Source organism: Ambystoma mexicanum, chromosome 7p (genome assembly GCF_040938575.1).
Source record: "Ambystoma mexicanum isolate Mex_15411 chromosome 7p, UKY_AmexF1_1, whole genome shotgun sequence".
NCBI lineage: Eukaryota > Metazoa > Chordata > Amphibia > Caudata > Ambystomatidae > Ambystoma > Ambystoma mexicanum.
In genome coordinates, this window is record NC_090939.1 from 670,045,276 (window position 1) to 670,072,926 (window position 27,651).

The 27,651-nt window shown below is 44.4% G+C and overlaps 1 protein-coding gene across 4 annotated transcripts in view; it reads right to left on the reverse strand.

Moving 5' to 3' along the window:
- CARS2 (cysteinyl-tRNA synthetase 2, mitochondrial) overlaps window positions 1-27,651 on the reverse strand; it is a 1,341,930-nt gene that overhangs the window by 489,363 nt on the left and 824,916 nt on the right. For all 4 annotated transcript variants that reach the window (XM_069636755.1, XM_069636758.1, XM_069636756.1 and 1 more), the window contains one exon: window positions 16,306-16,439. In XM_069636755.1, coding sequence (XP_069492856.1) covers window positions 16,306-16,439 — 134 coding nt within the window. The remainder of the gene's footprint in view (window positions 1-16,305; window positions 16,440-27,651) is intronic.

The following is a 27,651-nucleotide window of genomic DNA, read 5'->3' on the forward strand; positions in this document are numbered from 1 at the left end:
GCTGCAACAGACACTTCCCATACCCATTGCCCCATCTGAACCTCCATCCCTAGAGATCGTTACTGCCCCAACTGCCCATCCTGTAATTGAACTTGAACTCATTGAAACAAGAGAAGGGACCAGACAAAGTGGATGCGCGAGGGTGACTCGTAGTGCGATCAGCAAGGAGAGAAGACTGGAGTTGCAAGAACAGGCAGAAATGTATATAAACGATAACAATGAAACTTCAGCGCTGGGTTTGATGTATGATTTTAGGAGGAGCAATGAAAGACAGGTAGTGTTGGAATGCATGGGGGAATATTTAGTGGCGAGATGGAAACAGTTAATTGGGAGGCTACCGCCACAACGATTGTTGAATTTGAATGCATTAGCACGTTGTAGAGATAGAGATGAAGAAATAAGGGAACATGTAGACCGACTTTTTGAACTTAGGAATGAACTTGATGATGAATATGCTGAAATGTTTGCCACGCCTGGGTATAGGAGTAAAGATATTAGGAGAGATAGGAAGGAAGCGGTAGAGCCCTATATACAGCGGCGATTTTTGCCGTCGTCAAGACAGACAGGCGATAAACTAAAAGTATGTATACGGGAGGCGTTAAAATGGATTTCAGATCCTAGTATCCCCACAATGGAAATACACGAGTTATTTGATGAATACCTCTTGCCCATGAAATGAAAAGCATTAGTTACAATGGTTGAATATTTGATAGACAAAGATATAGCTGAAAAGAAAGCCAGCCCCCCCGCCCCCCTTGTAATGATGGCAGCATATAAGAGAGCACTAGAACGTGGAACAGGGGAAACAGCCTTATCACTTGACTTGGGAATATTATTGCATTTGAGAGAAGGGGGAGGAACAGTGAGTGCGGTATTTCCCATGAGAGAAGTCCCACCTACTTTTGTGCCTAAAGTAGAGATTCCTGCAGTAGGCAACCAACCAGCGCAAGTAACGGAAGCACATTATACAGCACAATATGTGCACTATCGCTTCTCCAGACAGGAAGTGAATAACATAAAACAGACGATTCCTGATATAAGGAAGAATCCCGCTGGATTTTAAAAAGAAGTAGAGTCCTGCCTGCAATCATCCGTGCTCACCATGGGTGACATATATCTAATATTCCCAGTAATCCTACCAGTAGACATATGGAAGCAAATAAGAAACGTGGATGATGAAACGGCCTATGGCGCCACAAGGGTGAATTTAATACTGGACGATAGGAATAAAGAGGTGGGCGGAAAGCCGGGGCACCATGGTAGCATTACCAGCACGAATAATACAGAAATTGAAAGAAATTGTTCCAGAGTAAAGAATTGAATGGGACAAATTGACTGCATGTGTTCAGGCCAAGGATGAGTTAGCTATAGATTATTTTAATAGATTTGAGGACGTATTCACAGACTTTAGTGGACAGGATGTGAGCACAGAAGCAGGGAAAAGACTTTGTCGATAAGTATGTGAGAGGGTTAATACTTCAAATTCAAAACTTAATAATGACATCAGAAAGTGCACGACAAGCAAAAACGTTGAGCAAAATATTACATATGGCTCAATATTATGAGAACAGAGTGAATACAGAGAAAGAGAAAGAGGTGAAGGATAGGGCGAATTTGAAAACAAGGGTGTTACTCCATCAGCTGGTGGGACACAATAGAGGAAGAGGAAATGCACAAGGCAGAGGTAATTCGAACATGCATGGAGGGCCTCTGGGATTAAATCAGTGTGCGTATTGCAGGGTGGAAGGTCACTGGCAAGCGCAATGTCCACATCTGCAAAATAGAAATGGGTATGGCCAGAGAAGACAGCCTAGGGGACATCCAGGAACAAATGGGCAGAATAGAAATAGCATGCAGCAGCACCAAAATAGCCAAGGGACTAGTGCCCAAAGTCAGAACCAAGCTCATAATCAAACTGCCTCTACTCAGAATCAGAGCCATCAAAACACGCATAATGGGAATAGAGGAAGTGGCGGAAACATTTTTGACACTCAATCCAATGCGTACCATAACAACAGCAGCGATTACACATCGGATGATGTGTTGTTTCCCCAATAGGACAGCCCAAGACAGGGGTCGGAACCAGTGCCTATTCCCGTGAATCAGAAAGGACCCTACATAGAAATGAAAGTCGGGAATAGAGAGCATAGCTTTCTCGTAGACACGGGGGCACAAAAATGCTTGATAGATCATCACTTGGTTCCAGAAATACCACTGTCAGGGAAAAGAAATCTTTCAGTAGGGTTTGCAGGTACCCCATTAATAAATCCAGTGTCCCAACCAGTACCAGTAACATTAGATCCATTCACTGAATATTGTCCATTTCTCTTAACAGAAAACTGCGGGGAAAATTTGTTCGGATTACATCTATTGAAAAAAACTGAGTGCAGTTATCCACTGTACGCCAGATGGAGTATTTTTGACAATTTCACCACAGAATGTATCAGTATCTGAATTTTTGTCCAAACCGTTGCCAGGAGAATTGAGTGATGTGCCAACTTGTATATGGGCGATGAATGACAATGATGTGGGATGCTTGAAGATCGAGCCAGTGAAAATTGCTCTGAAAGAAGGAGTAACGTTACCGCGTATTCCACAATACAACATTTTAGCAGAAGGAGAGAAGGTATTGAAAAGTATTGTGTCTGATTTGGTAAAATTGGGAGTGATTGAAGAGATTACAGGTAGCACTTGCAACAGTCCCATTCTTCCGATGTATAAAAAAGGAGGTAATGAGGTACCATATCGTTTCATAATTGATCTGCGTGCATTAAACAAGGTAGTAGATCCTCAATTCCCATTGGTTCCAGACGTCACCACAATTTTGACAATGATACCTGCCCCGGCAGAATACTTTAGTGTTATTGATTTGAAAAATGCTTTTTTCAGTATTCCAGTACACAAAGAAAGTAGATATCTGTTCGCCTTCACGTTAGGAGGACGATCATTTACATTCACGCGCATTCCACAGGGCTACACAGAGAGTCACAGTATTCACAGCAGAGCATTGAAAGAACAGCTAGTCATGCTAGAATTACCGGCAGGTTGTGTATTGTTACAGTATATAGATGACTTATTGATCGCCGCAAATACAGAGGAGATTTGTAAAAAAAGCACTGTTTTACTATTAACACACTTAGCAGCGCATGGCCACAAAGCAAGCTTGAAGAAATTCCAATATTGTCGAAAGGAGGTGGTTTATTTAGGTTACCTACTTTCGAGAGAAGGGAGAAGGCTGATGCCAGAGAGGATAGAAAGCATTTCTGGTATGCCTATCCCAAAAAAACAAAAAGGAGTCAGAGCTATAATAGGCATGGCTTCTTATTTTCAGCAGTGGATTGTGAATTTTGCCCTAATTGTGAAGCCAATGGTGGAATTGACAAAAAAGGATGTTGTGATGCCTTTGCAGTGGAATGAAGAATGTCAGAGTATTTGATCTGCTCAAAACTGCATTGTGTTCTGCTCCAGTTTTGGGCACACCAAATTATGAGAACATTTTTAGACTGTTTGTACATGAGAATGAAGGCTGCGCGTTGGCTGTTTTGACAGAGGAACAAGGTGGAAGAAATAGGCCATGCAGCTATTTTTCTTCTGCGCTGGACCTGTGGTGCACGCACTACCACGGTGTTTGCGAGCTGTTGCAGCGGCTGCTGCATCAGTGAAACAAACTGAAGGAATGGTGCTGGGGCACACCTTAATTTTGATGGTGCCACATGCCATAGACGTTCTGTTAAATTGAACGCAGATGCAACACCTCACCTCTGCTAGATTGACTAGATATGAAATTGTCCTTTTTGCGCCACACATCCAAATTATGAGGTGTAGCGCTTTGAATCCTGCAGAATTAATGCCACTGCCCACGGAAGAAGTTGGTGAGAATGAATCACCTCCCCACGATTGTTTAATGGTTACTGAGGAAGAAACGAAAGGAAGAATTGATTTAACAGACACCCCACAAAAAGAGCCAGATGGAGAGTTGTTTTGTGACGGCTCTTGTTTTAAACTACCTGATGGCACATCAACTGCTGCCTATGCTATCACCACGTTAAAGAGTATTGTGGAGAGTAAAAGAATTCCATACAACTCTGTGCAAGCAGTGGATATAATAGCCTTAACCAGAGCCTGTGAGATGTCTGAAAATCTGAGTGTAAACATATATACTGACAGCCAATACGCCTTTGGCGTGGTTCATAACCTTGGCCGACTCTGGGCCGAGAGAGGTTTCCTAACATCACATGGGGCCAGAATCTAACACGGCCCTTTGATTGTACGATTGCTGTCTGAAGCACCTAGCGATAGTGAAATGCGAGGCGCATAAAAAAGTAACATGTAAAGTGGGAGAGGGAAACGCATTTGCAGACAGAATTGCGAAGCAAACTGCCACCGATTTGAATACCAAAATGTTGACAGTGCAGTCTGAGGAGGTGCCCTGTATGATAGAAAATGGTATTGCTACTGCCAAAGAGATGCAGGCAGAAGCCACTGCTGAAGAAATACAAGGGTGGGCTGAGGGCTCTGCTGAATTAGATCTAGAAGGTTGCTGGGTGGACAAGAAGAGTAGAAACTGGATGTTGCCCAACTCCTATTTAACTGCAATGGTCACAATGGCCCACAGCCCTACTCATATTTGTGCCAAAAAGATAGTTCAGCATCTAGCCACAGTATGGGAGAATGCACACAAAGAAAAATGCAGAGAGGCTGGTTCAAAACTGCATCACATGTATAATGTGGGGAAGGGAACGGTGACTCCAACAGGCAGTTTCGGCCCTCCCTCTATGCCTTTTGAGGTAATCCATTTTGATTTCATAGAGATGGAGAGATGCCAAAACGAAGTATGTCCTAGTGGTCATATGTGCATTCAGTAAGTGGGTGGAAGCATATCCATTGAAAGACTGTACCACCATAAGCACGGCGAAAGTAATGTTGAAGCAATACTTCTCCCATTTTGGTCTGCCCCGTGTCATATGGTCAGATAATGGTCCGCATTTTGTGGGCGCAGTGATATTACAGATTTGCGCAGGTCTCCAGGTTGATAAGCGATTCCATTATTCTAGACACCCCATGAGTGCCGGTCTTATTGAACGCCACAACGACATCTTGAAGTCCAAAATAAGCAAAATATGCGCAGGAAACAAGTTAAGCTGGGTAGACGCATTACCAATAGCGTTACTGTGCATGCGTACATCTGTGCAGGCAAGAACTGGGCTCTCCCCATATGTGATAGTGATGGGGAGACCGGCGAATGTTTGGTGTGCACCGCAGCCGAAAACTGTTGAGGGAACTCGAATACCTTGTGCTCAGCATTTACTGTAATCTTTTAATACAAAAATTGTGTTTGATTCATCAGCAGGTGCAGGAGGCATTACCGGTAAGATACACTGGTCCAGGACATGCACTGGAACCCCGAAACTGGGTGCTCATAAAAAACTTTGAAAGGAAAACATTGCTTGCACCCAGGTGGCGTGGACCCTATTTCATACTCCTGACAACGCAAACGGCCATTCGTGTAGACGGAAGGAAAGTGTGGATTCATGCAACCCACACTAAAAAGGTCCCGTCACCATCTGAAAAACTGCCTGATCGAGACGACCAAAACGAGACAGCGGTCCCAGAAACGAAAGAAACGATTGCCAGTTCTTTGCCACAAAATCTGCCTAATCCTGAAACAAAGCCTGAAAAGATTGCTGTAAAAAAGGAAGGGCAAAGAGTGCCCCCAACGTTGTCCAGCAGAACCTGCATCACTGCTGGCTGACACAAAACGTGTACCACTTTGGCGCCCACCAGCATCTGCCATTGCACCACAGGCTGACTCCGAGCTCGAGTCCGCAAGTTTGTCCGCACTATTCATTGATCACACGATACCAGGAGCAAGGCGGTACAATTTACGGCCTTGGAAGGTGTGACCAAATCTACATTTCTTTTGATCTTTGTTGCCTCTGTTTCCTATTCTCGGATGAAGTAGGAACCGGAGGACTAGAGGAGAGCGGCGTGAGGGTTGTGCAAGTCGGACGGCCCAAAAAACGAGGCTCCTCGGTGGTAAAAAAGAAAATCCATGTGCAGATCACCCCTCCCGGACAAGAGGGGCTCACATGGTACGAAGGCAATTGAAAACTGCTCTGGAGTTCTTTGAGCAATGTGCAAAAGCACAGAGATCTTGCTCAACGTATAGCAATCCAGGCTGCTAAGAACTGGCAGAACAGACTGTTGACATTTACTGAACTTATTGACATTCGGACGAGTGCATCAAAGAGAGATATTCACGACGAACACTGCTGAAGAAGAAGAACGGTGAGAGAAAAATGCCGAAACCAGCTTTTGCCCCCCTCGTGCACCACTGCTGATAATGAGTTAAACATAGAAACTGGAAAGATACACAAAAAAGATTACCGGAAAAACTGTATGCTGATTTTAACAATAGTTTTGTGTGATGAGTATAATAGCCCCAATAACGACAGCACTGGTATTATGGTACTTAGAAGAAATGCACCCATTAGAAATTCTCTTGCCTGTAAGAAACATCTCCACTACTGAAAGCCCGGTTCATGTAATTACTTACACTCTGTCCCCAATGGTGGAAAGACACAGTTAAGGATATGGTAATAATACATTACTGCAAATAATGAATATGACACATTCAATTCTGAGAAAGAATAACTGTTGGGTGTGTGCCCATTTGCCACAGCATGGTGGAAAAGGAATAGGTTGGTACGTGCAGCCACTGACATCGAGTACTGCATGCAGTGCATCTCTGAGTACATTATATTATGGGAAAAGGAATAAAAGTGAAACGGGTAATTTAGATAGCACAAACATGAATGAATTTGAGGAAATAATCATGAAACCTGTAGGTTGCTCCATATTTCATAGAGCACGACTGATGCCACCAAAAGTTCCACCTTCTCAGCCTATACTACAAGATAGATTGTTTGTGCCATATAAATCATCTGTAATCACGTTTCATATAAGACTAGAAGGAAATAAAGATGCAGTGCCCCCCTCCTATACAGTAAACTACAGCCCACGTTCTGTTCCTTTTTGCTTAGGAAAGAAGGGCTCCTATTCAGTAGGGACATTCACTAGATGCATGAATATAGCGATTCTTGATAGAGAAGTAGAACCTGTATATGTAGGTGATCCTGTGTATTTTATCTGTGGAGAAAAAGCGTATCTCTGGTTGCCTAGAAAATGGGGAGGTACTTGCTATTTAGGACTTTTGTTCCCAGGAGTGTTTCTTTTAAAAACAACAGACATAGCCAAACTATCTAGATCTAGGCCACAGAGAAGTAATGAAGGAGGATTGATTGCGGAGGAAGTAGCAAAATCATTTGTACCATTTATGGCCCAAGCAATAAACTCCTATAATATACGAACTATCCAGAATCTTAGAGAAAACAATAAATGGAACAACAGATATATTATACAACATGACATTGAAGGAGAAAGGGATTAGATTAATGACACTTCAAAATAGAATGGCTCTTGATGTAATCCTGGTTGATCGTGGCGGTGTTTCCAAAATCGTGGGATCAGCGTGTTGTGCATTTGTAAATGACTCCTCCCCTACGATTTTTGAGGCGATAAGAAAATTGCACATCTTGAGTTCTGAACTCCATACCCAAGAAGGGGGTTGGGATATAGGCTCCTGGTTCTGGGAGACAGTATATTCATTGGGCTGGAAATTATTTGCTATCCTAGTTGCAGTGCTAGGAATATTCATGACATCATGTTGTTGCATACACTGCTTACCCATAATATGCACTGAAATAAGTGAAGAGTGTGTACAGATGATAGAAAAGAAAAGAGCACTATTGAATCAAGTACCCACGGTAATGAGGAATCAAAAACAGTAAAGAATTCATGTCAATCAATATTGACGACAATAGAGGGGAAACTAATAATGCACAAGATTCTAGTTCTGATTCTGAATCATATACTTGGTCAGAAGAGGATGCAATGTATGGATGAGGCGTTTGGCATACGGCCAAAAGGAGGGTGTGTCGGTCCAGGAAAAGTAGACACCCCTCAATCATAAGGCCATGTACTATGTTGTCGAAGACCAACCGCCTCGTGTTTAGTATTAGAAATATATAGCCATAAACTTGACTAAAGTGCAGCCATTTTAAGGTGACTGAAATCGCCATTTTGTTCTCTTTCTAACGTTTGCTTTTTCGCCAGGAGTAATTCTTGAATGCATGATGGACATAACATTTCCTGAGATTTATACAAAACTTACTACCAACAAGAGAATTACTAGGCACTCGAGATACACATAATTTGATTGCATAATTTCATTGCAAGGTTTTGTAGACATTGCAATGATGAAAATGAAACCCTAAAGAACCTAAATCACTGTGTGACAAGCAACATTTGGTACAGGCTATTCTCTCAGGGAAACAAACCTCACTTACAATTGCTGTAATTAGATTTTTGAACAGAGTCAAGTTGTAAAATGTATGATGAATTTATCTCAAGTAAATGTACGGCTTTTCAGATTTATTTTGAATTGAAATGAATTGTCATACACTGCATATTATTTTGCTTTGGAAAGTAAGTGTTGTTTTTACTCCCAAGGCAGGTATGAAAGTGCGGTCATGTGAAACATTTAAGCATGAAAACTGGGTTTTCAATGCTAAATGCAATCCTGGTCATTTTAGAAAATTACTATTCCATCGAGAACATTTTTGGAAGAGATTATTAAAAGGGACATTTGGAAAAAGAAGGGTCCTTTTGGAGGTTGGGCTGCCAGTGTCTGTGGGCATTAACGAATTCTTGAATGTCGTCCCTTCGCCTGTGGGCTGGGGGCTTTACCATGGGGCCAGGGCGGTGCGGCTACACTCCAATAGTTCCCCTGGGGTGGTACACAGAGGGGGGAATCCCATGGGAGGGAAACCCCTTATGGGACGAGGGATGACAATCTGGGGAGATGCAGTTTACCTCTACCCCTTCACAACCTCCCCCACCCTTTTACCCTATAATGGATCCCATAGTCTCCTGCACTTCCATGTACCCATGTAAGGAAGACATTTCCACCCCCTTGACAAGTGAACAGGTTGCGTGGCACTGCTTGGCCGAATCTGAACCCCTTCCTGGAATCCCTGTTGATGCAGTACAACTTCGGGAACGTGTGCATGGACCTCCACATAGCAGCCCTGCAGATGTCCAGCAGGAGCACACCAGACAGGAACGCCGTTGTTGCAGCAATCTCTCTCGTGGAGTGGGCTCTCGGATGGCCGGGCAGTGGTCGGTTCGCCAACCGATGACAGTGCGTGATGCAGCTGGAGAGCAACCTTCAGATGGAAGCCTTGGACACGGCCTTCCCATGGTTCACAGGACTAATGTTCACAAACAGTTGTGAGGTCTTCCGAAAACTCTTCATGCTTGTCACGTAGAATTTAAGGGCACAAGCAACGTCCAGCGAGTCCAAAGCTCTTTCTGCCGGCGACAAAGATTTTGGGAAAAAAACAGGTGACACCAAAGGCTTGTTGAGGTGGAATTCCGACGGAACCCTCGGCATGAAAGAGGGGTGCGTATACAGCCCCACCCCCGATTTGTGGAAAATCAGGTATGGTTGCTTGCAGGATAGGGCCTGGATCTCACCTACCCTCCTGGCAGAGGTGGTGGTCAAAAGGAAAGCCGTGTTCCACGAGGTGAAATTGAGTGGGGCCTGATGCATAGGCACGTAGGGGGCCCCCCATGAGCCTCGTCAGAACCACGTTGAGGTCCCACGCTAGGGCAGGAGCCTTCGCAAGTAGGAAAGATCAAAAAAGTCCTTTGAGAAATTCCTTGAGAAGTCGGTGGGACCAACGCGACGGTCTTCCTGGAGACCTGGTGTAGCGGGAGATAGCCGCCAGATGCACCTTGATAGAGGCGGGCACTAGTCCGGCCCTGGCCAAGGATAGCAAATATGGAAGGATCTACTGGGCTGTGGCCATGAGAGGGTGAATCTTCTGAGACCGGCATCACGTAGCAAAGCGCTTCCACTTGTGACCGTAGCACTTCAAAGTCGATGACGCCCTGGCCTTGGCAAGGACCTCCCTGCAGTCCGCAGGCAACTCCTATCCTCCAAACTCTAGGGCTGCAGGAGCCAGTCCCTCAGGTTCAGCAATCTTGGATCATGAAGAAGGATTGAGCCTCCTCTGGTGAGAAGATCCAGAACCACTGGCAGCTTGACCGGAGGTGACGCAGACAGGATGAGAAGGTCCAGATACCAAATCTGCTTCGGCAGTATCATCTTGCATGGACAATGTTTGAGTTTGTTGATTACTCGCAGCAGGAGAGGGAACGGAGGAAATGCGTACAGAAACAACCCTTCCCAAGGAAAGGAGAACACGTCCCCCAGGCTTCTCAGCTGGTGGAATCTGCTGGCAAACTTCTGGCACTTGGAATTCGCCGCCGTCACAAATCGCAAACAGATCTATCTGGGGCCTGCCCCATTTTGACGAATAGGCAGTCCACCTGATCCTGACGAAGGTCCAACTCATGGCAGGAACGCAGTTCCCTGCTGAGGGAGTCTGCAAAGGTGTTCTGGACTCCCGCCAGGTGGAGAGAGACGAGGAACATCCCGTTGAACGCCCCAGCACCACAAATCCTGCGCTTCTGGAGAGTGCCGGGATCGAGTGCCCCCCTGCTTCCTGATGTAGAACATGGTGGTGTTGTCCATGAAGATCCTCACCACCTTGCCTTTCAGAGACGGTAGGAATGACTCGATGGCCCAGAAAACTGCCCGTAGGTCTAGGATATTGATATGAAGATCCTTCTCCTGGCATGCAGAAGTCCGGTGTGTGCTCCCCATCCTTCCAGGCAGGCGTCCGTGGTGACCATCTCCTGGTATGGGGGTTCTGAAATCCCCTGCCTTTGGCGATGTTGGAGAGTATGCCCCACCATCCTATCGCCCGAAGGAACTCGTTGAGAGATCTCTTGTCTGTGAAGCTTCCGGACACCTGTATCCAGTGGGCATCCAGGAATTCCTGAAGGGGGTCGCATTTGCAACCTGCAGAGCTGGATGAGGTAGATGCTGGACAACATCATGCACAGTAACGACTTGATGACCCCGCACAGAAGCTGTTTTCAACGATAGTCGTTGCACCTTTCCTTGAATGGCTGCTACCCTCTCCTCTGAGGGCGACGCTAGGCAAGCCACCAGATTGAGTCTGGCGCCTAGGAACAGCGCATTCTGTTATGGCGTTAAGCAGGACTTTGGATAGTTGATGGAGAATCCCAGATCTGTCAGTAGCTGGACGGTCATCTTCGTGTGTACGTCGCCCAGCTCCCGCGAACGGGTGCAAATCAGTCAGTCCAGGTACGCTATGCGTATGCCCTGTAGACGCAGATGGGCGGCCACTGGTGCCAGACATTTCGTGTACACTCTGGGGGCCGACTTCAAGCCGAAAGGTAGAGACTTGGACTGGTAGTGCTGTCCCTGCACTACCAAACATAGAAACGTACAATGTTTCCTTTGAATGGGGAGGTGGAAGTAGGCGTCCTCAAGGTCAAACGACATCAAGAAGTCTCCTTTTTCCAGATGGCCGAGCACGTGTTGCAACTCGACCATCCTGAACTTTTGTGACTTTAGGTATTTGTTCAGACGTCGTAGGTCTAGGATGGGGCTCCAGCTCCCTGTATTCTTTCTGACCAGAAAGTATCTGGAAGAGACTCCGTAGCCCCGTGGGGGAACTTGCTCTATTGCCCCTTTTTGCAGCATGGCCCGTACCTCTTTCAGGAGCTGAGGCATGTGCTGCTCCTGACGGGTAACCGGAGGGATCCACGGACACCTGCTTTGAAACTCCAGGGTGTGTCCTTGGGCGAGAGCACCCAGCACCCATCTGTCAGTTGTGATCTTTTTCCACTCTCTAAGGAACTTAGTCAGCAGGCCTCCCAATGGGGTGCATGAGTGGGGGCCCGACATCCTGGACGGTTCAGGCTTGCTTCAGCGCTGGCGACCTGCCCTGCGGGCGACGCTGTTCTCTGCTACCGGCCTCTGTAGGCTTCCTGAGCTGTGGATATGGAAAGCTGACAGTACGACGTGGAGAAACCTTTTGAAGACCTGCTTGACTTTCCCCTGGAGGAGCGAAAAGAAGAGTGGTGCTGCTGGAGAGTGCTCAGGGAACAGGCCGTTTTGATGGCCTGAAGAGACTAGTCAACGACTTTCCCAAATAGATTCTCTCCATCAAAGGGCATGTCCAGCACCATCGCTTGGACAACCTGACATAAATTTGTGGCCTTCATCCAGCTTTGGCAACGAAGGCAGACTCGTTCCTCATTTGATGGAACCCTGTGTCGGTTACGTCCAATGCCACTGTAATGGCATGATGAGACGCTACCTTCCCTTCCTGGAAGAGAGTGATTGCCTCCATCTTCTTATCATCGGGGAGACACTCCAGAATAGACCCCAGCTTGTATCACAACTGTCGTACCTGGCTACGATCGCCAGTGCGTTGGCTGCCTTGATAGTGGACGCTGCCGTGTAAATCACCTTCTTTCCCATGGCATCCATCCTCTTCACCTTGCTGTCCAGAGGCACCGAAGTCGATGCCGGTTGGCTGATCGTTTCCTTGCGACAGCCGATATCACCGAATCCGGCGCTGGCTGAGACAACAGGCAATTGGGTGGGGAGTCCGGCACCTGATATTGCTTCTCCAGCCTATCCCGTTTGGCTGGAGATGTGCAAAGGTTCTTCATGAGGGCCAGGCCCTCTTCCCAAACGTTGTCCAGAAGGGGCACCGGCATGATAGTCATCCTCTAGGCTTCACGCCTCAGGTACAAGAGCCCTCCTTCTTGGTTTCCTTGGGCACTAGCTGGAATAGCTCAGAGACTCTGGTGATCATGGAGTGGAACGATCCCACCTCATCCGGTGGGGACACCCTATGTGGAGCATCTCAATGTGGAGATTCACCGTCCGCTGCGACAATATCCCCATCGTCATCCGTTGTTGTGGCTGTATCCGTCCCTTACCCGTGTCTGGGTCTGCTGGGGTAGAAGGGACCCGACGTGGTGGCGGAGGCTGAAATGGGGGCGTCGGATGACACTTCCTCTTCTTCGCTGGTGGCTGATTGGGGACCTGGCAGACCACAGGTACTGGAGCCGGAAGCATCCTCATCTGGATCTCTGACACCAAGGTGTGCAAGGTCGACAGAATATCCAAGTAAATGTCCCTTGGCTGAGAAGCCAGAACAGGAAAACTAGGCCCTGCACCGTCGTTGCCAGCGTCCTCCTGTTCAATGTCCTTGTGAACAGTGTGTAAGGACTCCATGGTTTGGGTGACGGCCAGGGAGGGCTGTTTCGGGCCTCCTTGCCCCCTCCTCTTTTCCCCCTTGAGGGTCTTGAACCGAGGTCTGAGCCCATTTCCCCCCTTCTGGCGTGCCTGCTGACTTTGCCAAAGTCACTGCGGCGGTGTCGCACCTTGGGGCATAGGGACACATGCTGAGCCGTGGGGGCTACACTCCCAGAATCAGCGCCCTTATCTGCCATGGCAGTAGCAGTCATCACCACAGTCGCCGACGAGGTCTCAGCCTGTGCCAGTTGAGCCTGTTTCAGCTGTTCAGCCGCTCAATTGCAAGCTGGCGATGGAGGCTGAAGGTGATGTTGATCACGCCCTACCCACCATGGGACCCGCTTTCGCGGCAAACCCGGTGGACTCGGACTTGCAGCTCTTGGCCTTATCTTGGGCCCCCACGGATGAGGCACCCTCAAAGGAATTAGAAGAACGCTCCTCGGACCGGCCGGTCCAGTGTGAGGCATGACCCTGCTTGGAGCACGGGCCAGAGGCTTGGTGTTGAGCCACGCCACCAGTCTACTATGCCTATCCTTCGTCTTCTTGGAGAAACCGAGGCATATCTCGCACTCCACCTCCTTGTGGTCCGGGTGCAGGCATTAGAGGCATTGCAGGTGCTTGTCCTCCACAAACACATTCCGTAGCCCACATTTGGTGCAGGGCCTGTAGAGGGACCTTCCCTCATTCTCCTCCATCATGGTCGGATGACGCAAAGTAGGCACACAGGCCTTCTAGAATCTTCGACTATCTTGACCAGGGGAAGAGAGTTATTCCCCCTGGTGTAATTTTAAGGGCACTGTGAAGAGACCAAGAGAGGCATCCTCTTTACTTTGTGAAGGCAGAGAGAAATCAGGGGAAGGGAGTCATGTCCCTGGCATTGGGAAATATGTTTAGAAGCCTAGTATTGTGAAGGATGCTAAAAAGCGCTGGCATTGTGAAATATGTTAAACCTGATATTGAGAACTTTGCCTTGCGCCCTTTTGAGCGCCTGAGAAAGGCCAGGGGAAGGGGAAAAGTTCCCCCCTGGCGTAGAGAACTTTGGGCTGTACCTTGGATATCCCGAGAAAGACCTGGGGAAGGGAGACATTCCACCTGGCAATGGGAACTCTGTTTTACAAAGTATGCAATCCTGCAGAAAGGAATAAAAACTGTCTTTGATGTTAGTTGGAACCATGAACTGTGTATTCTAGGACATGGAGTACCTTCAGGGAGAAACTTCTCTGCCTGCCGAAGGGAGTCATTCGCGCAGGCCAAAGAGACCCGCACCCCCCCCTTCAAGGCAGTCATTCTTTTGGACTGACCTCTCCCCTTTTCTGTTTGTTTACTTAAGAATTAGGTGTAAGGGGCAGAGACCCTTTGCATTGCCCTTGAGGCAGGCAAACCCCCTCTTAGAGCTAGGGATAGGTAGGCTTTCTTTTTATTTTTAAAACTTAAATAAAGCCGATTGTTTCAACATGCCAACTGTGTGTCAGTATCCTCACTCCACAACCTTACAGGGCATTTTGGATTTTGATCTTCAACATTTGGCTTTTTGTGTAATGACTTTTGGGAGGTCTTATTGTCCAAGAGGATTACAGTGCTGAGTTCCAGCCATCTGCTATTTCCATACATTATTTGGCATGTATCAGTAGGGATTATTGTGTTTGAAATGCCAATTTAAGTTTTATATTTTTCATATATCATGTGTGGAATATGCATCAAAATATTGTCTTTATATGCAAGCTGGCTTATCGAATATAAGCTCACAAGATTGACTCTGTTTTGATGTGGCAAGCAATGTACTTAAAATAAACATCTGCTTTTCAGTACCATGCCACAAATCACTTACTGGTAGTATAGTGAAGGGTGTGAAGTATAGACCTTTGAACTCCTCCTAGGCTGGCAAATCGATTTTTTTCTGCATAATGTTGTGTCATTGGTTTTTCACTTGCTGGTAGTGTGAGGAAAAGGGAGCCAATGGATCCATATCACAGCAGGGAATGTGGCATAACACTTCTTTATTTTAATGTCATATTGGTCCAGGTTGGAAACTATAAAACTAAAGAGAGACTTGTTTATAAAACACTCAGTCAGTTATCAACTCAAAGCAATGCTTAATCTTTCTAAACCTTTGTCCGTCCTGGAAAATGTTTGAAATGCTGTGGCCAACCCAGAATACATTCAGAAAAACAAATTAATCAGTCCTGTTGCACCCTGTTTAGAGTTGGGATAGTGAATCTGCATGGATAAGAAATCCATAGTGTTGTGTTCTTATTAAAATCCTTCCCATGTTGAAGTGAGCCTTCAAGTAAGTGAGAAGACTTTTCTAGATCTCAATTTTAGAAGCCAATGAAAATAAGCTATTTTAAGATGAAGGTTTCATAATTTGGTAAAGTGAGAAAGCTGGTTCATCAGTTTGCGTTTCGACAGTAAACAATTACAGGAACAATGCAAATGGCCATAGAGAGTTTTTGTAGTTTGAACTTACAATCTCTTATAGTGGCCACTGCTTTAAGCATAGCTAGTTTTGCCCTAAGTGGATTGAGGCTCAATTGGATAAGGCAATTTGCCCAGGATCACACTATTCTGATGAAGTGAGGAACCGATGGCTCTTAGTCCACATTCGAAAATCTCCCCCTGCATCCGTTTCACACAAAAATGAATTTATAGACCAAACAAATTCAGGCAACATTTGTTGTTTTATAGTTATTCATGATGATCATACTTCGTGTAGAAGCTGTCCCTTTGGTTACAGGATACAAACAATTAGTTGATAATGGAGAGGTGGAGAGGTACATGATGCCATTATTTGTGTATGTATTGGTCCACAGGAGTGCAAGTACAGTATATCGTTTGGGGTGAAGAGAGTTGTGTTGACGTGCAAGGAGTAGGATTAAAGCATTTGTTTTAATTTCTGTTCCGTTGGTATAAACTCTTAACATAAAACAAAGACAACACCGGCCTAACTCCAGAGACCAGAGCAGGCGGGGCACTTATCAGGGATTCACACAATCTAGTTACTAACAAATACAAAGAAAATGAAACTCTGGATTTACCTGAGTGTAGAAAATAGTTCCCCCACTGCTTACACTGGTGATAAGCCTCACATTGCGCAATCTCATTTTCATGATGCGGGAAAGCTAGATCTATTCCTCCAGAGTGTATGTCCAATTGATCCCCAAACACAAGACTGTAAAAGACATTACACATTTATGTAGAAAATGAAGATTCATATTGAAAAACTTTAGACATAAAATAAAAGACAGGAGGTATGCACTTCTTTAAAGAGAATAGAGACACAAAAGCAGGATGGGAATTAAGTAATATAGGGTCCATATAAGCCAAGCACATTTAAAACAAGAGAACTCCAACCTCTTCTAATGATAAAAATAATAGAAAAAAGCAGGGTAACAAATGTTTTATATTTCCACGGTCATGGTTCAATTAACACAAAGACCAATTGCAGAAAAACATGTAGCGAAAATCCGCTGTCCACTACAACTCACAAATTTCTGACCTGAGGGCGCACTCCAAGCAGGGGTCTGGCTATGCCAGCCCAAAGCGGGGGTATCGAAAACCACGACTTGAGAGAAGATACCTACATTGGATTGTAAAGATCTCCACCAGTGGACAACCACACACTTTGAAAGCCGAAGTGGCAGAAAGCTAAGCAAAAACAAATATTTCTAGCCATAGATAGGTACATGGTCAGAGTCCAATACAAACCGCCCGGCAGCCAGGAAATAATGGAAGGCCTCAACCATCCAATGTATGAACAAACGGTTTACTTCAAAAAGAGAATAGAATTCTCCCCCCCCCAGTTTACAAATTAGATGCAGTCGGGGAGTGTTGTCACAGTGCCACCTGTCCAACATATCCTTCAAACAGAACATCAATTGAAGGAAAATCTGGAAGAAAATCAGATGCAGACATTACAGCCATCCAAGTAAGGGGAATTAAGAGGATGACAAAGCATTTTGTGCCAACCGCATATTCTCAAGCTGAAAGTTAATCGATTTTATCTGGATGGTTGCAGTTTGTGGCTATTCTTTTAAGGTTTCACTTTCTGCATTCATCATACGGTTGTTTCATTAGAAGGTTCACAAGAACAGAAGCGCAAGAGGAGATGTTATTTATGAGCTTGCTTTTGTAGCCTATTATTCCAGAGAAAAATACACTTGCTTTTTAGTTTTGGGGGTAAGCAACTCTGGTTTTACACACATCTTGGTTATCTGTAATACTCTACCTTTCTACCAATTGTGTATCCAACATATTATACAATTTCTCAGGTTAGTATGCATTTTGCAGTATTTGCAGCCTGCTTGTTGGTTTTGTGAGTGTTATAAACAAGTATTAATGGTTCAGGTGCGATTGTGTTCGGGGCTGTAGTGGACTGTCACATGGATATGTTCCTGTATACTCTCAATGCAGAAGCTCAATTAATGCCAAAGTGAAGTACTATAAAATGGAACACCATTTGAATGTAACTGGATTTGGTAACAGCCTTTTGTGAGGTCCAGAGATGCGATTAATACTTTGTCCCACTCCAGGGATTTTTTAGGCATCAACTTATTAAAGGCCAATGCTGAATCACTAAATACCAAAGGGTTTGGTACCCAAACAATAGGTGGGCCCATTCAGTGTGTGATTCCTCAAAATCTGCCACCAAGTATCTCTTCTAATTGGGCCGTGTACATATCCTATGTTGTACACCATCCATCTTCCACAGTTTTGAAACAGAACTCGTAAGGACTTTTGGGATGTTTTTCTCTTCGGCCGTCACGTCTTCCAAAATCGCCATCTTGTCTTCGTTAAACAAATCATTTCTTTTTTTTGGCAGGTTGGGGGGGGTGGGGGGGGGTCATTAATCAAATGTTTTAATACATCTATATAATCGTTTTGCTATGATTTTTGAGAAAGTTTAGCAACTGCATTCCAAAAGGATATGAATATAATTAAGCAATTTCTTTTCTTTAATTATGATTTAGTCATTTGTGCATTGAAATATAAATAATTGTAGCACAATCATCAAAAACAAATTTCAAACAGTACATCAACCTTTCCATACGCACTGGAAAAAATGAGTTCACATCCAATTAATCCCAGGATACACATACAGTAAAAAAACTAAACTCGAAACAGTCATTATATCTTCAAACAATTCGCCCCTCCATCTTTCAACTTCTCTCCTCCCGCATCAAATCATTTATTTCTTAATAAGGAATTTGGATAAGGCATTAGTTACAAGTGGTTTCTTCATCCTCCTCTTTCCACCCCTGTAACCAGTTTAAGCAAGAAAACGAAAAATGACTTACTGGTAATGTTCTTTCTACGTATTCTTCTCCCACTGACTCCTCATCTTGATAGATACTCCAAACCAGCGCCACCTGCTTGAAAAATGTTAACAGGGTAGTGCAGATCGCCTCAATTCCATCATGCCTCGACTACAGGACTCCTCGATTCCCGACGGGACGTCGGTACCCATACTTGCAGCATACAGTGTTATTAGTTGTCTATTTAGCTTCAGCAAATAACTATGAGGTTGGTCTCTGCAGTGAGGCTGGGTTAAATACTCTACAAATCTCTTCAGATTAGCCATTTTTGATATGGAATGTATTTGATCACATTTCATTGTCTTCTGTTTTAATTTGTTAATAAAAATGCCTGGTTCAGCCATCAGACTTTTCCAGATTGAATGCCTGCATATGCCGATCTACGTTATTTGCCAGATCTAAATGAGCTGAATTAGTTGACCTATATAAAATGTGCTTCTCACAAAGTGACAGAGAATTTGTTTTGTTTCCTTCTGATGTTATCCTAAGGTAAAATTTACAGCAAGCAATTTTCCATAAGGAACATAAGGTAGGTATCACAAGCTCGAGGTACAGCATTAGGAAGTCCAAGCAGTGTCCGAAGAATCTTCCCCTGTAATCGATCCAGCCAACTGGCATGCTTCTAAGAGAGCACTTCTAAGCCGTACATAGTATTGGGTATGAGGCTTCTTTTGTAAGCTTGTAATTTGCCTTCTATTGAACCTCCACATTTGAGATTTATATAGTTATTTATGATCTTCCATTTCGGCATAATTATTGCAGAAAGATGGCCCCAATAATAGTTCATTGTAGGACTTGATTTTATCAGGTGGTGCAGATATATGTAGACTTCAACATGTTCTAGTTTACCCGTATCAATAAACCACATAATGGTTTTGGTGTTTCTTCTGTTAATCACCATCACCTTAGATTTGACTTGATTTATCTTAAGTCCATTCAAGCAGGAAAACTCTAATAGAACTTGTATGGATCTCTGCAGGTCAATGGGCATAAGATCCAGAAGGATGAGGTCATCTGCGTAACAGATCCAAGACGTGGGCACACCAGCCAACAGTTGCTTCATTTGAGCAGGGATTCATCGAGATCTGCAACATATACAGTATAGAGGAGAGGGGCGAGAACACAGCCCTGCTTTAGTATGATAATTGTGGAGATGGGTTGCGCTAATGTACCATCTGTGGAAATTCTGACTTGGACTGTCGTGTTGGTATATAACAGTCTTATATATTGTAACAAAATTGGGTCAATGACGCACTTCTCGCATTTCATCCAAAGTCTACATCTATCCACTCGGTCAAATGTGGCTGCGCGATCTATGTAACACACACACAGAGTGGCGCCCCTTTAGATAACCTAGTATCTCCTGCTAATAGTTGCATTACCCATATTCCATGTATAGTGCTGTAGCCCTTATGGAATCCAATCTGCCGCCATTTGAAAAGCTTCCTTTCTTCAGCCCATGTGGTCAGTCTCTGTAATAATAGCGAGTCCAACATTTTGCTGCTTACATCAAGCATTGCAAGCATGCCGAAATTAGATGTTACTCAGTGGCTCCCTTTCTTATGGACAGGGATCAAAATTGAAGTATGCCAACTCTTAGGTAATTCAATAGTACACATAATCTACTGGAACTGTGAAAATAAGATTACTGTCCACATCTCAGGGTTTTATCTAAGCATTACGTTTGCAAATCCATCAGACCCAGCGGCTCTTGATGGCTTCAGCTTCCTGATCTTTTCGACAATAACTCCTGCAGGTATAAGCAAAAACCCTTCTATGATTGACAATTTTGCAGAATTGATAGACTGGTCAGGCCCAATTTCAGCCTAGAATTGGCCCTTAATATGCTTGCTCCACTCCTCTTCTGGTATGACACCAATTTCTTTCGGTCTCTGGCCTGAAAGAAATCTACAATACCGATACCACATTTTTTTCATGTCATGACCTTACAGTTCCTTCCAATTTTAGATGTGCAGCGTAAAACTATATTGCCTTACTTAGCCAATTTTTTTAATTTGCAGCGCAACACATTGTTGTAAATTATAAATGCTTATCCTTTTTTATAATTCATTCTACATTATTTTCTTTCTTTTTTGAATATTATGTGTTAGGCAGAATCCTGTGCAGTTCCCTTAGGGAGCACTACAGAAGATTAGGACTACAGGTGAGAGAAATAAATCCCCTTTGGTATCAGTCTGTACCACAAAGATTTAGTTGGTAGCTGTGGCTGAGCAGTCAGACTTATCTCAAGAGGGAGATGAGCAGTATTCAGGGTTTACACAATAGGCCTTCAGTACTTTGCAACAAGGAAACACTGACCAAAGCTTTGTATTAAAAAGGAATATATAAATATATTTATTTTATACACTTCTAGTAAAACATTTATCACAGTTCTTAAGCAAGTTAAATTCAGTCAAAGAAAGTATACACAACTCCCTAGTTAAATTGTAGACAAGTTTGAGCAAGAGTGAAAACTGAGCAAAACGGCACAGTGAAAACCAAACACAAATGGCACTCTAGCAATTTCTTACAAGGGAGGGAAAACACAAATAATTTAGAAATATCTTCTTGTAGGCTCTAGCAACACTTCCCATGAGCTTGTGAACCAGTTTAGGCAAGGCAGTACATCAGTATAGCAAATACTTAAATGAAAACTGAGCAAAATGGCATTTCACAAGGTTTAAAAGTGCCAAGGAAGGGGTGGTTATAAGAAATCGGTGCACCAACACAGTTCTAGTTGAGAAGCAATCTAGTGAAGGCAGTTCTAACAAATTAAGCCAGAGTCAGTAGGCTTGTGCCAGAGTCAGTGGTACAGGGCAAGGGCCCAGGAGCAAAATGTTCTTGTAGCTGCAGTCAAGTCTTTGGTTAACGATTTTGAAAAGGTGGATGCAGAAGGTGAAAGACAATGTTAAGAGAGGGGCGGCCAACCCAACAGGTAGGTAAAGGATTTAAAACACCTTTAGCTCTACCACGCAGAAAGGGCGACCTTGGGGGAAAAATGTACCTTTAATATGAAAAAGTGGTTCCTGCAGTGGCGGTTGTTCCTGGTAGTTCCTGCAGTTTGGGGGATCCAGCCGAGGAAGAGAGGCTCTCGTCGTGGAGGAAGGTTCGAGTTACTGCACTACCCAGGGATGAAACCAGCCCCGGTGCTGCCCCACAAATGAAAGGTATGCTCCTTTAAATCGCGGTCCGGGTGGACGAGTGCCTGGCTATCCGGTCTCAGAGTACAGGGTACTGGCGATTCGACCAGGGCAGGTCCAGGAAGGCGATTGGCAAACTGGTTGGCCCCACCAGCTCAAGGGAAGAATGCTCTTACAGATGAAGATCTTCTCTCGTCGTGTGGAGAAAAGTGGTGAGACGCTGCAGCAGGGCTTCACCGGTGGTTCAATCGTTGCAGATGTCTTTGGCTTCTCTCCTCTTCGGTTTCTTATTTCCAGTGGTGACGTCTTGCTCTTCCAGTCCTCAGGACCCTGCTTTTATGCAAAAAGAGCCCCATTTATACAGCCTAGCTGTCACTCACACAGTGGAGTAGTCATCTTGGCGGGAGATCCTCCAGCCTATCAGGATAGAGTGCGACATGGGGTCCTACTCCCCCTCCCACACAATGGACCCACCCCAGACTCAGTGGGGCCGAAAGGAGGGCTTCTTGGCAGAAGCCTGCTAAAAGGACGAACAAAGGATCCTGACCTGGGTTAGGAGTTTAGAGAAAGACACAAGAAAGAAGTTATATTAAAGTTCTGGCAAATAAAACCTACCGGAGTAACGTTAATATTAATATACACCGGCGGTATGTTAGAGGCTATCAGAAAATGTGGTAGCCTCGAACAATGGGAAAATCCCATAGGAAAATATTTGCAGTCGAATATTTACGGTAGTAACCACTGCCACCAGCCAGAAACTTGAGAGAGGGACTGTACGGTACCCTCTCGAAAATGAACCTAAGGGAAAAACTATTAACCCTTCCCAGTACCTCGATAGTAAGATGGGTTGTACTGGTTTAGTTCACAAAAATGGACTGGTAAAGTCAATGGGGACTTTACATGCCCTGGAAGACAGTAGTCAGTCCCAGGGTATGGAGTCTATGTTTGGGGGTCGCTACGACACCCCTGTGTCACTGCACGGAGGGTGCTGTGTAACACATGTGAATAAAGATGGTTCCTATGGAGGTAAGAGAAACCCCATAGACATTAAACACAAAAATAGCCTAGAACACACTTAGCAAAAATGTCTAAGAGTGGGAAAAAGAGTCTCACTCTTAGCAGGAGAAAAAAATAAACTTCAAATCCAGGACTCTATAGGTAAGCGAAATTAGCCATAGAATGAGAATTCTCTCTAACATTATGATCATATGTTTGATTACTGTTAATAGATTTGTTCTTTAGATATTGCAGAAGTATTTCTGCAACACAGAGTCTTCAAGCAATGTTTGCACAGAAACCAGATTTACAAGATAATCATTGTTCTTCTGAAATTATGATGTGATCATAAAATCCTGTTCCCCTGGACAATACAAATAACCTTGCTTGAAGCCTTGCTACCATGATATTCTTGACAATGTACAAAAGTCACAATCAATGGGGCGTGATCACTTAGTTTTGTGAAACTTGTTTTATAGTCCATTACTTGTGCAATTAAATCATGAGTAGCAAAGATGCAGTCCAGGTTAGAAGAATAAACTCTGTTACGCCATGTCACACCCTCAAACAATGTATTCACATCATTAGGAGTTAAAGGGATGAGCCGAAAATCCAACATCCAGTCAGTCCAAATTTTCCCCTCCTCTATAATCCTCTGCTTATACATCTCTAGATGTTCAGCGGGACTAGACCCTGACACATGTTTATTTAGGTAACATTCCTCATCCCGCGGAGCCAGACAGTGAGCGTTAAAATCTCCCGGAAATAGTATCGATCTGCGAGAATGTCATTTTAACCAGGATTGTGTTATGACAGTGGTTTTATCGAATAATAAACTCGTATGTGATCCTCCAGGTGGATCATATGTAGTAATTATCAATGATTTTTCATGCTTCTGTGATTAAAAAAATCCACTTCTGCACACAAAACATTGGGATCATTAATACCACTCGTGAAGATTTATTTTAAATTTAAACCAACTTTTGCCCCAAAACACAGACCTCCTTTCGGCCGACCAGGGCCTTCGACACTGGCCTTACACACCACCGTTGTGAAACCATTAATTCAATTTAGCTTATCCCATGCCTCTTGTAAATAGAATATTAATGAAGACCTGAATATTTTGATTCCATCTTCGTGGTGCATGAAGGAGGAATGCCTTAGTGTATTCCATGAGAAAACTGTATAGGAGTTCCTTTACTTAGGTTTCAATATTGCCCATAAGGCTCTGTTAGAGACTGCCATGCAGTATATTCTCTTTTTGCCGTTTGCTGAATCTCTACATAGTTAAATTCCTGCTCAATGTTACAAGAAGCCAAAGATTTATGAGTTATGGCCTTGCATAATCTGATAATTATCATTAGCGAGAATGTGGATTTCAAAACCCAGCTCTAATATACTTGCCAGATAATGCTGTATTCTTTCCACAATTATAGATGAAGCAAAATTAACAATGGCCCAATTAGTACGGCTGCATTTATTAGGAAGTTCCACCTTTTCTATGTCCTCTGAGCAAATAAGTGCCAACTTCCAGTATTTGTTGCAATACTTGGAGAATGAGGGTTCCATTAATGAAAGGTCTAGCCGCGCTAATGTTCCTCTTCCAAAAACGAATCCATATACCCACACAACTTCCCGTTATCTTTTTGGAGAGTAGAGGACTGTGCACACGGGCCATAAATCCGAGCTGTTCAGCCGTTCAGGGTGAATCCTTGACGCATCCACAACTCACACCAGTTTCTTACTCCATTAAATGGCCCATTTTTGCATGCATTTTTACATCATTCTGTTGAAAAACAGCAGCACTGTGCTCCTCTACATACAGGGCCTGAGTGGCCACTGTTTGTGGACGCAGCTCATTGGCGCGGTTCATACCTTTATATGGCTATATATTGCCTGTATATGGCTATGGTCATGGCAGTAATTGGCGGATATAAAATACGGAGATAAAATACCTGCCAAGCATTGTGTTTGTTGACATATTCACTGCAAAGTTGCCTCAATGTGTTTAGGTTTATCCGCAATTAGAGATGCAGCAATACTTGAAGATGTAAGAATAATTGGTGCAGTCTGATGATGTTCCATAGGTTCAGGGAATTGGAGCCATTTATCTGAAGTCCCACTCTTTAATGGATATTTTCTCCTTTCCTTAGTCGCTTAATTTGTGCTAGGTTTTGTGCTAGGTTTGGTTCTTTCAATACAAAATGTGTTGGTGTTTCAATGCAAATTATGCTAGCATTCCCGATGGGGGCCGTAGCGAAGCTTTCGTGCTTTTCTAGCACTCTAATTGGACTGTCTTGCCATTTCTCTTTCTATTGCCCCATTTCCTTATAGATTACTATTTGTTTCAAGACAGGTTTTTGATTGGTCAGATTGGGAGACAAAGGCAAAAGTGACGTAGTTCGCACACACATAGCGGCCTGTTAGTCGGCAGTCAAGTTTTCGTGCAATTCCATGTACGACTGTGAGGAGTCAGTTTCGTCTGCTGCACTGAATTCCTCCTGTCCCGCATCGATATTAAAACTTTCAGACATGGACACACGATTTGAAAGAATAACATCAACGACTCGAGCTAGTATCTCTTTCATTACCTGTTGGTCATGAACCAGCATAGACACCAAGCCAAAGATAGCATCGGCCGTGATCGCTAATCAGTTTAAACAGCCATTATAGGCACATTTTCCTGCTCAGACATGGCTTCCTTGATTGAAGAATATGATTGATTGCCAAGCTCTGCCTCTTCTGCCAAGCGTTCTGCCAAGTCAACTCAATTCGGGCTAGCAGAGAGATTAGTGCCCAGAAACACACGCTTTACGGAGTTGTTAGTCAAAGTAGACGTGTTCATAATAATTTGCTGTGGAGCAACATGTAAGGCTAAGCACATGTTTAAAAGCAAATTATTATTGTCTAGGTCCGCAGTTGTCGAAAATGTGCTTTGAGGTATATGAGTGGAGGGAGTTGTAACTAAGTTAATTGATTCTGTACTGGCAATCTACTGTCAATCTTCTGGACATTTGGATAAAAAGTTTGTAATTTTTGTCCGCTCCCTTTGGTCCGCTTTATGTGGCATCTGAATCGATGTATTTACAGATACATTTTTTCCATTTGGACTACTAGAGGCCTCTGCGATTTGCTTAAGATTTGTTACTTGTCCTTTCTTTGTTCTTCCGATTACATGTACCAGTTACTGAAGCGCCTAGCTGCTGCGACAGAGGGGGCTTAGATGTCTTAGTCCTTTGCTTTTACGCATTTGTAATCGTCATGTTTTAAGAGGTGGGTAATTCAGAAATGCAAAAATTAGACTGATTGTTGTAGCAAGGAGCCTGTAATGCAGCCCCCGGTAAGGGTGGTGGTGGTGTGGGAGAGGGGCGGGGGGTGTAGTAAGTTGTCTGTTATGTGAGAAACCTGAAGGTGTCTCACCTGCTAGTCCCCGTAGATCTGTCATCCAGGTGGCTAGGACACAGCGATCGCTATTGGATCCAGTTACTGGGGGTGGACCAGTGGGGAAGGATCACCTGGATGGGGGGTCTTTGAGGAGTGGAAGTGGGACACCAACGGGTGAGACACTGTACCCCCTTACTTATAACACCTTTTCCCATTCTACCCGAGAGGATATTTAAAAGCTCTACCCCCACGCACTCCTTCCGACACAAACACTTTCGCATCACTGTGAAAGACAACAGACTAACACCAGACCTGTTTATCTGACATGTCCCAACACAAGGGTCAGGCAGAGTCAGGCAATTGACATCTACACACACTTGACAGCCCTTCCGTTCCCCACAGGGAAAAAATCCAGAGCACGAGAGCACATTTTGAGAAAGGAAAAATGCACGAGGAAGCAGCTATTACAGGACGGCAGTTCAAACGGAGAAGAAAGGCGGCGACACCGGAAAGGACAACAAGGAGGGAAGTGCACAGGCCCTTTTCGACCCAGACCCCCAAAGTCTCAGTGAAAGAAATCATAAGACCGGGAACTACAGCTGACGTGTGGTATAACAGATGTCAATGGTGCACGGGACCCTTCTGTGCTGATAACCGAGGTGGGGAGATTCGTTTGCTACCGTGATACCGTCCTCGACTCTACAGACAAGAAACAACAAGGAGTTCAGCACAGCCGGTGAGTCGGAGGGAGAACCGATAGTAAACCAGACGGTGTTGAGTGAAGGTTGCAAACGGCAACATGATATGGACAAAGAAATTGTGTGCTACTGAACTTTTAAAGGGAAAGACAGGGAAAGACCAGCTTTAGAGTGGTCTGGCACCATGTTGGGGCTCAATCGAAAGACTCTGGATGGTCCCCTTTTCGTGTGAAAATCATAGTACCCAGAGGCCGTAGGAAAGGCCGGCATAGAGAGTTAAGGTGGTCATACAAGGGTTGAGCCAAAATAGCTTGTAAAATCGAAGGTCCTTAACCCATTACCAAAGTTTTGACATTGTGAAAAAGGCGTGTGCGCCCGGCTGAGGGAAACACTGTGCCAATGGTAAATGTGTGAAGCCTGACTGGGGCGAAGAGAAAGCCTGACCAGGGCCTAAGAGAACGCCTGACTGAGGGCTGGAAAAAGCGAAGTGATGGTGAAGCCTGACTGGGGGCTAAGAGAAAGCCTGACTGGGGGCTGGAAAAAGCTAAGGGAAGTGAATCCTCCAACATGTTACAACTAAGAAGTGAACTGTGTTAAACTGGCAAATGTGAACCCGGCTGAGGGATGCCAGCGAATGAGAGCAAAACGTAACATTGAGACCCTAGTTATATCATCCTGACTTATTTTGAGAACACTTCTTTTTTTCTGGTGAACATTATCCCACACTATTTTGTAATTTAGCGGTATGGATTGCCAATACTTTTTTTTTTTGGCATAGGCCCTTTTTATTTGACAAGATGCCACTAGGACTGCCTTATTATTATTTGATGGTTGTAGCTTGCTCCCATCTT